Genomic DNA, 10,158 nt, shown 5'->3' on the forward strand with positions numbered 1-10,158 from the left:
ACCACTGACAAGTCATTCAGCAGATCAACAACAGGATTTAGGCTAGTCCCTGCCTAAGATAAGTTCATGAAGGATGTGGATAGATAAAACATCCTTGAAGTACAAGACAAACTATGTCTACACCAGCACTTTTGTCAATATAACTTATGTTGCTCAGAGATGTGAAAAAACACCCTCCCGAGCAACAAATTACACCAACAGAAGTGCCGATGTGGACAGCACTATGTTGACGGGAGACATTCTCCCACCAACATAGCTACCGCCTCTCGTTGGGGGTGGTTTAATTATGTTGACAGAAGAGCTCTCTCCCGTTGGCATACGCAGCTACACAGGTACAGCTGCGCTGCTGTAAGCTCTCTAGTGTAGACATGGCCATAGTTGTTTTGAAGAGGGAATATTTTTACAGAAACACAATACCAGTACAGAACGTGTGCGCATACACACCAGCTTTCTCCTCCACAGCATGGCTTCTCCTGTTACTAGATTCTGCAATTAAGTCATAATCCTGTGATTGAAAAATGTTTGTCATCCTAAAGGATAATTTGCAAAGCAAATTCAAAGGAAAACAGCTGTCTTCGTTTGCATCTCACCGCACTCCCATATATTCATGTCATTAAATTAATCCCATTTGATATTAGTCTTTGATCTTCCAGTTTGTGTGCACAGGCAGTTCAGGCACTGCCACATTGATCAGTTTGTATTGGGCTCTCTGGGAAAATCCTCCTGGGGTTCCAGATCTATTTCAGCGCATCCGGCTGCATGTAGTCTTTCATTCCATAACCTCAGTCATGTTAAGGAAAAGTTAGCATATGTAACTTCATTTTGGTTTGGGGACCACCATTGTCTAAAAGCAAACACATCATGCACCAGGAGGAGTGTTCCTTAGATACTGCATTCCTGTGAACCCCGCCCCCTTTGTTTCCAGCCTGTCTCGACTCCCGGTTTCTGGTCTTTGTCTGTTCCTAACTCCCTGCCTCCTGGCCTTGATGCGAGCCTCCCATCCTGATAAGAAAGGCTACTGGTACATTGCTTTAGGACCATGTTGTGTAGTTGAAGTAATGGTTTAGCATGGGGGATGCACTTAGCAGGGGATACGTGGTAGATAAGGAAAGGGTTTGTCTATTGGCTAAGATTTCCGATTCATGAGGGCAACATGCTTTGCTAAAAGGTATATAATCTCTGTATAATCTGCATTCGGGGTCCCCTCCTGATTAGCAGGGGGGCACCACGCTCCAGCGTAATAAACTTAGTATCTTTGGGAACTCTGCAGTTGTGGCCTTTGTTCGTGTGCCTCAGCCTAGACTCGAACTGTCCGTGACCTGTGAGGTATAATTCGCAGCAGTTTGTATGCGTGACCTGTGAGGTATAATTCGTAACAGTCATGCCTTGCCAACTGTCATATCCAAAAGCACAACACTGGTTATAAAACTCTTTCGTAATACAAGGCATTGGATTATTCCTCTGTGATCATATAATGAATGCCTTGAGTTTCATCTGCCATGATCTTTCCCTTTGACTTATTACCTTCCTCCTGATATCAGGTAGTGCAATGGCAGCCAGTAAGTACAGGCTATCCTTTGGTGTTGGCTTTAATCATCCTGTTATTCCATGACAACTGCCACCTAGCCTGGACGGATCGTTCCAACACTGGACACGCATACTGTATGGAGTAGCACAATGTGATAGCAGTGGTTTGGAAAGTAACTGGATTGGCTCCCCACTTTGAGGTGACCAACTTTTAGAGGATGTTGTTACAGGTGCTAACTTTCCCTGCTTTGAAGGAAATTGTCCGGTCCAATGTTGTTGGATCATATTAAAGAAGTTCTGTATTAAAATCACAAATGAGTTTGATTCCCCATAGTTTAAATTCCAGGGTATTACTAATTAAGAGGTCTCTTGGTTTGCGGTACTGTTTCTCTCCCTCTATGTGTTAAACTTGCAAGCTGCCAATTGCGTTAGTACATTCTAAGACAGAGTCTGTTCTCAAAGCAATTCTTTGTAATAACAACTACTCACACAGAGAGAGACTCAAAACAATACTCTGTAACAACAGGTTTCAGAGTAACAGCCGTGTTAGTCTGTATTCGCAAAAAGAAAAGGAGTACTTGTGGCACCTTAGAGACTAACCAATTTATTTGAGCATAAGCTTTCATGAGCTTCAGCTCACTTCATCGGATGCATACTGTGGAAAATACAGAAGATTTTTTATACACACAAACCATGAAAAAATGGGTGTTTATCACTACAAAAGGTTTTCTCTCCCCCCACCCCACTCTCCTGCTGGTAATAGCTTATCTAAAGTGATCACTCTCCTTACAATGTGTATGATAATCAAGGTGGGCCATTTCCAGCACAAATCCAGGGTTTAACAAGAACATCTGGGGAACGGGCGGGGGGTGGAGGGGGGGGGGTTGTAGATTGTAGGTTGTAGATCCTTGATAATGCGTTGGAGGGATTTTAGTTGGGGGCTGAAGGTGACGGCTAGTGGCATTCTGTTATTTTCTTTGTTAGGCCTGTCCTGTAGTAGGTGACTTCTGGGAACTCTTCTGGCTCCATCAATCTGTTTCTTCACTTCCGCAGATGAGTATTGTAGTTGAAAGAATGCTTGATAGAGATCTTGTAGGTGTTTGTCTCTGTCTGAGGGGTTGGAGCAAATGCAGTTGTATCGCAGAGCTTGGCTGTAGATAATGGATCGTGTGGTGTGGTCAGGGTGAAAGATGGAGGCACGTAGGTAGGAATAGCGGTCAGTAGGTTTCCGGTATAGGGTGGTGTTTATGTGACCGTTGTTTATTAGCACTGTAGGGTCCAAGAAGTGGATCTCTTGTGTGGACTGGACCAGGCTGAGGTCTCCCCTCCAACGCATTATCAAGGATCTACAACCTATCCTGAAGGTTAGATTCTCACAAATCTTGGGAGACAGGCCAGTCCTTGCCTACAGACAGCCCCCAAACCTGAAGCAAATACTCACCAGCAACCACATACCACACAACAGAACCACTAACCCAGAAACCTATCCTTGCAACAAAGCCCGTTGCCAACTGTGCCCACATATCTATTCAGGGGACACCATCACAGGGCCTAATAACATCAGCCACACTATCAGAGGCTCGTTCACCTGCACATCTACCAATGTGATATATGCCATCATGTGCCAGCAATGCCCCTCTGCCATGTACATTGGGCAAACTGGACAGTCTCTACGTAAAAGAATTAATGGACACAAATCAGATGTCAAGAATTCTAACATTCAAAAACCAGTCGGAGAATACTTCAATCTCTCTGGTCACTCGATTTCTGATCTCGAAGTGACTATGGTTCAACAAAAAAACTTCGAAAACAGACTCCAACGAGAGACTGCTGAATTGGAATTAATTTGCAAATTGGATACAATTAACTTAGGCTTGAATAGAGACTGGGAGTGGCTAAGTCATTATGCAAGGTAACCTATTTCCCCTTTCAGAGTAACAGCCGTGTTAGTCTGTATTCGCAAAAAGAAAATGAGTACTTGTGGCACCTTAGCGACTAACCAATTTATTTGAGCATAAGCTTTCGTGAGCTACAGCTCACTTCATCGGATGCATACTGTGGAAACTGCAGAAGACATTATATACACAGAGACCATGAAACAATACTTCCTCCCACCCCACTCTCCTGCTGGTAATAGCTTATCTAAAGTGATCACCTTGTTTATGCAAGGTAACCTATTTCCCCTATTACCTATTACCAGCAGGACAGTGGGGTGGGAGGAGGTATTGTTTCATATTCTCTGTGTGTATATAAAGTCTGCTGCAGTTTCCACGGTAAACATCTGATGAAGTGAGCTGTAGCTCACGAAAGCTCATGCTCAAATAAATTGGTTAGTCTCTAAGGTGCCACAAGTACTCCTTTTCTTTTTGCGAATACAGACTAACACGGCTGTTCCTCTGAAACCTATTTCCCCTTGTTTTCCTAACCCTCCCCCCCCCCCCCCCTTCCTCAGACATTCTTGTTAAACCCTGGATTTGTGCTGGAAATGGCCCACCTTGCTTATCATACACATTGTAAGGAGAGTGATCACTTGAGATAAGCTATTACCAACAGGAGAGTGGGCTTGTTTGGGGGGGAGGAAGAAAACCTGGATTTGTGCTGGAAATGGCCCACCTTGATTATCATACACATTGTAAGGAGAGTGATCACTTTACATAAGCTATTACCAGCAGAAGAGTGGGGTGGGGGGAGAGAAAACATTTTGTAGTGATAAACACCCATTTTTTCATGATTTGTGTGTATAAAAACAAACATCTTCTGTATTTTCCACAGTATTCATCCGATGAAGTGAGCTGTAGCTCACGAAAGCTTGTGCTCAAATAAATTGGTTAGTCTCTAAGGTGCCACAAGTACTCCTTTTCTTTTTGCGAATACAGACTAACACGGCTGTTACTCTGAAAAGAGATTGAAATATCCATGTTAAGATGTTTAAAAGAAAACAGAGTAAGCCAGTACCAGAGGGAGGAATGGAGTCAGAAGGAACTCCAACCTCACCTTTTGTTAAAGAAATTACACCTTTTAAACAAATCCTTCAAAAATTTGGTCACAGTCCTTGGACTAAACAAGCCCTAGCTGATGTCTGCACTATTTCGGACCTAGAGGATAGACTGGCTCAATATATCCTCATATACAAACCTTCTAGTGCTGCCAAAAGAGATGCAGCAGCAATTTGGTTGTTGTGGGAGGCATGTAAGGATTCTTGTCTTCATGTAAAGAGGAAAAGGCACAAACGGAAAAGGGAGCAGACAATTGGAAGGTGCTGGCTACAAATACCCAAAGCCAGCTGAAAATAGTGAAAGAGGCACTCCAGGAATACAAAAAGAGTGAAAAAGTTAACTCTGCAGAGGCTGGAGGGACGCAGGTAAAGGGGGAGAAGGTCCTATGTAGGGCACCCCCAGGCATAATTACAAAGAGAAAAGAGAGTTAAAAAGTTAACTCTGCAGAGGCTGGAGGGAATTAAGCAGCTAAACTTTGTGAAAATGTTAAAAAGGAAAAGTGTTAGAGAAAGAGTATTCTTGGTTTCTTTGCAGCCATTCTGAAGGAAAAATGGGCCCTTTTCCAAAGCAATGTCTGTAAATTAGCCAGGCAAAAATGAACTGATTAAAATCATTTGACTGGACAATTTAGTCAAATTTGCTAAAAGAACACAAGAGGGTTCTATTGGCACTTAACTGTCTCAAATGTATAAAGGGAATATAAGATGTAAAAAATAGAGCAGTGTGGAAGGGATGTTAAGGAAAAGAAAATGTGTATGTATCTATCTGTGTGTGTGTAAATATGTAAAGTTCTAGGACCAACTGGTTTTGTTTTTGTTTTAAATAATGCCACTAAAAATCCATTTGACTCTTTAAATTCAAAATTGCAAAACTGACGGACCTTTTTGCTAGACACAGGTAATTAGTGTTGTTTGGCTTTGGGATTTGGCATTTAACCCTTAAAAGGTAACTCAATGCTTTACAAAATTTAAAATGTTGTTAAGTTGTGGCTGCAGCAGGGTATTCAAAATCAGAAAAAAAAATTCTGGTTTCTTTTTGTTTGGTTGGTTGGTTTTCATTTGGTTTTGTAACAAAATAGCAGATGAGAGCTGTAGAAAAGAAATAATAAGAAATCTAAAAAACACAGTGCCCCTCTGAAGCAACAGCAGGGGTGAGGTGCACAAAACAAAAAGAAGCAATGTTAGAAACACTGAGTCTTAAAATGGCTCTGAGTAATATAAAGGTACATGAAAACTCTGTAAGCAAAAAAAAAAAAAAATAGTTAAGTTAAACTGTGGAAGGAATGTGCATTTGCCCCAGAACATGTGCAAGGTATATTGTAGAAGGGGCAAAAGAAATGCAAACATACCATGCTACTTAATTAAAATGCTATTAGGGCTCCAAAGGGAGCCAGAATAAGTTGGGTTTTCTTTTTCAGATTGCTGTGTGTTTTGGAAGCAGAAGTTAAAAGTAATCAAAACTCTGGTGAAAGTTGATTGTGTCCCTTTTAAGATAGAGTCTCTGAGCTGCTGATCGCTTTAAATCCAAAAGCAGGAAGCGCCTGTGAAAATGCAAATTATCTAAATGATAAAGGAAGGAAATAACTAGTAGCACAAAGGAGCTGCAGATAAAGGACATACCTAGTTAGCAAACAAATTGTCTAAATAAAAGGCATGGGATAACAAGATAATTTTAATAAATTTAATGATAATAAAGTACCCCTGTAACAACGTATAGTGTGTATGATTTTTGGGAAAACCCTTTAAGGTTGTATGGTAATGATGCTTCTCAGCTATTACCTGTAAATAAACTTAAAGCTTAACACAGCAGGAAAAACATTATAAAATTGATCTGCTGTATAAGAAGCAAAACTGAGGTACCCCACCTCAGGGATTTAATGACTAAACAGTGGGATAATTTCCCCATAACCCTTAAAAGATAAAAGCCATTGAAACCTGGCTTGCCTATAGAACAAGAACAGGAAAATGTGGGGGCAATTCCTGTTTTGCCTGCAGTCAGCAAGGGTATTTGTAAAAGAAATATTTTAAGCAATAATCTGCCACCCCAAAAGGGGTAGAAACATGTTCTTTTTGTCTTTCAGAAAATCAGGAAAAGCTGATGCCAGCTGAAGAGCAACCCAATACCATGAATCTACTGTCACAATAGAAATTGTGTTTTGTGTTCTATGTTCTGTCTTGTTGCTAGCACAGTTGTGTGTTTAAAAAAAAAATACTGAAGACCTGCAGGTAATTAAAAATAAATTAAGCTCTCTGTCCCAGCTACAGGACAGCCTGATACAAAAACAAGTACATGCCAATGTAGACTTGGTCCAAATTGGTCTGGGTAACCTAAAAGCCCGATGGAATCTTTGGAAATGGCTTAATACTACCACATGGCTTATACATTAAAAAAAAAAAATTAGAAATAGGAAACTACACAGCCATAGCTATGGGATGCACTGAAATGCAGATACTTGCCCTAGCTACTTTGAAACACGAAATGTTCTGGGTCATATTGGGAAATATTAAGGGTTTGATGCATTTGTTAAAACGAAGAAAGAGATCATTGTTTGACACTTATCAATATGAATGGATGCAATACATTTCCAGTATTGTAAAACCAGACTTGTTAATGGGAGAAATTGTTGTCAAAATTGCACACCAACAGTCCCTGGAGGCAAAGGTATTGAAGGTTAGCCCACTCCCCATATTACACATGGGATCCTTCTGGCTACCATGGACCTCGAGCCAGTGGGCTGGGGAGGGAGGGAATCTATTGGACACTAGAGGTTGTAGCGAATGGACTCCTCAAAAGTGGGTGTGCCTCACCTTGCCTGTTGCCCCAGAACCTTGTAGTAAAGATACATCACTAGGATCACGTTTGTGGGATGAACTGGAGTTACAAACTCAAATTGCCTCACAGTACCTTCTCTTGAATAGGCTACATAGAAAGTGACACTGACGATTATAAATCTTAGTGTCAAAAGGGGGATTATGTTGGATCATATTAAAGAAGTTCTGTATTAAAATCACAAATGAGTTTGATTCCCCAGAGTTTAAATTCCAGGGTATTACTAATTAAGAGGTCTCTTGGTTTGCGGTACTGTTTCTCTCCCTCTATGTGTTAAACTTGCAAGCTGCTAATTGCGTTAGTACATTCTAAGACAGAGTCTGTTCTCAAAGCAATTCTTTGTAATAACTACTCACACAGAGAGACTCAAAACAATACTCTGTAACAACAGAAACAGCACCCAGAGACTCCCCGCCCTTTGTTGTATTCATCTTGCTTTGTTAACAATTGTGATTAAAATAGAGATAGAGGATATATGTGGATGGATGCTTGGTGTGGATAATAACTGAATGATCAGGGAGGGGCCAGCCTAAGAATCCAGGGTCCATCGGCTGAAGAAGGTGTCAAGTGGAAATAACCAGAGGACCCCCCCCCCTCCCCGGAGGGCAGACTGGAATCCACCCAACAGCCTCAAGGATGGGAGAACCAAAGAACAAGATAACATCTAGCAGCACGGAGCCGTCAGGAATGTGCTATCTGCTGATTGATTCAACAGCATGATGAAGCAATTCCCATAGACTGGCATAGGAAGAAATTCCTATAAAAATGGACTCTAGAAAGTGAGAACTTTGGGGTCTGATTCTGCAAACCAACTTCCAGGAGCATCAGATGAGCATCTGACAAGGCCCTGCTCCCTCCTCATGTCCAGGCCACCTGGCCAGTGGCTTGGCATGAGCAACTCTAAGGCTGGTAACTATGATAACAACCTTGCAGAACCTGTGTGTGGGTGTGTGTGTGTGTGTATGAATGAATGTGTGAATAAATATGAGATTGAATGGAATGTTATAGCTATAACTAACTGCTTACTATGATTCTTTCTGTGTTCACAATAAATGTGGTATTTTGCCTTTTTCCCTTTAATAAGATCCTGCTGGTTTTTGTTTTTATTGGTATAACAATGTCACTCCCAGGTAGACAGGGTTCAGATGATTAGCAAGTGGGATTCCGTCCCAGGTGATATTTAGTTTCCATTTGGCGTAGATGAAAGGCCATCATCTGTGTCTTGGTCAGGTTGGCACGAATCTGGTTCTTATTGTAATAAATTGAGAGATAGCTCAGTGCACACCACTCTATTCTCGACAGTGGCAAAGTCCTTCTCCTGGGATGTGATGCATAGATTATCGACATATATAGTTAATAATTACTAATGGAAAATATTTCTCTCTGAAGTTGAGTACTTTACTCTTTTAAATACTATTTGTTATTTCATATTTATATAGAAATGGGAAATGCATTAGATATGAATAGGATAATAGTATAAGAAATCTATCATAAGCTTTTAAGAAACATAGTGAGATCATATCTGGCCCCAAATTTTTGCTTTGTAAAACCTTCAAGGTTCATCTGCCACTCACAAATAGAGAGGTGGAATTTCATTTGTCTGAAAATTTTGTCCTTAGCATTGCTACAAGTAGCAACTAACCTGCTTATAACTGAAAGTTAGCAGAAAAAGCACTCTTTTCTGTTTGTTTACTTGGTGCATTTGAGACAGCACTCTGTGCAGCATCACTTTCACAAACATCCCCCGAAAAGTCAGTTTTTCCCTTGCTAAAGAGCGATTATATAAGGTATACTACTAGCAGCTGCAATTTAAAGTGGATTTGTTTTAAATTGCATGACACACCATTCAAATGGCGTTCTATTCAAAACTAGAATTACAAGGAGTCAGTTGATTACAGAAAAACATCCCTCTAACAGTCATGCAACTGCTTTCTTGATGTTAGTTTTTCTGTGAACATAGTGCGGGGTGTGAACGCCAAGCATTGTCGAACCACAAGCCAGGCTAAGCTCGCGGCACAGGAGGCTAACACCTTAGAGGCACCCCCAGGTTACTGGTCTGGCTGCCGGGCGTGCAGCCAGGGAGGATTCAGTGGCCTGTGGGAGACAGGACTAGGGTGACCAGATGAACCGATTTTATAGGGACAGTCCCAATTTTTGGGTCTTCTTTCTTATATAAGCTCCTATTACCCCCCCACCTGTCCCGATTTTTCACACTTGCTGTCCAGTCACCCTAGACAGGAGGGTCAGGCCAGAGGAGCGAATGGCCCCTCAGCTAATGGATCCCAGGCAGGGACGTTTGGACTAAGCAGAGCAGCCGGTGCTGACAAACGCCCCCGGCGGGGACCGGAGAAGCCGGTTTGCGAGTGACACGCCAAAGGCGGGTCTGGCCCCGGTTACACCCAGCGCGGGGGGCGGCCGCCCCGGGGAGCAGGGCGGGCGGGCGCCCCCGGAGAAGTGGCCGGCCCCGCGGCCAGGGAGCCCCGCACTCACCAGGTACTCGGGGTACTCGTACATGTAGGTCATGCTGCACCGGTTCTCCTCGTACACGAACAGCACGTCCCGCACCCCCAGCAGCACCAGCGCCGCCACCGCCCCGTAGAACAGCGCGGCCGCCACCCCGGGACTCCTGCCCATCGCCCCCGCCGAGCGAGCCCCCGTCGCCCGCCAGCGCCACCGGCTCCACACGCCGCTCACCGAAGGAGGGGGCAGAGCTAGCCGCGAAGGACCGAGGGCGTGGCCGGCGCAAAAAACTGGGAAGAGCTCCGCCATGATGGAAAGGTCAGAGCGTGGAGGAACCCGTCGGCCA

The 10,158-nt window shown here is 42.9% G+C and overlaps 1 protein-coding gene across 2 annotated transcripts in view; it reads right to left on the reverse strand.

The window, feature by feature from the left end:
* The window catches only part of PGAP1 (post-GPI attachment to proteins inositol deacylase 1), a 78,636-nt gene extending 68,515 nt beyond the window's left edge, over window positions 1-10,121 (reverse strand). For both annotated transcript variants that reach the window (XM_048870311.1, XM_048870310.1), the window contains exon 1: window positions 9,843-10,121. In XM_048870311.1, the coding sequence (XP_048726268.1) occupies window positions 9,843-10,121 (279 nt within the window). The remainder of the gene's footprint in view (window positions 1-9,842) is intronic.
* Window positions 10,122-10,158: the final 37 nt, after the last annotated feature.

The sequence above is a fragment of the Caretta caretta genome, chromosome 11 (assembly GCF_965140235.1).
Source record: "Caretta caretta isolate rCarCar2 chromosome 11, rCarCar1.hap1, whole genome shotgun sequence".
Taxonomy (NCBI): Eukaryota; Metazoa; Chordata; order Testudines; family Cheloniidae; genus Caretta; species Caretta caretta.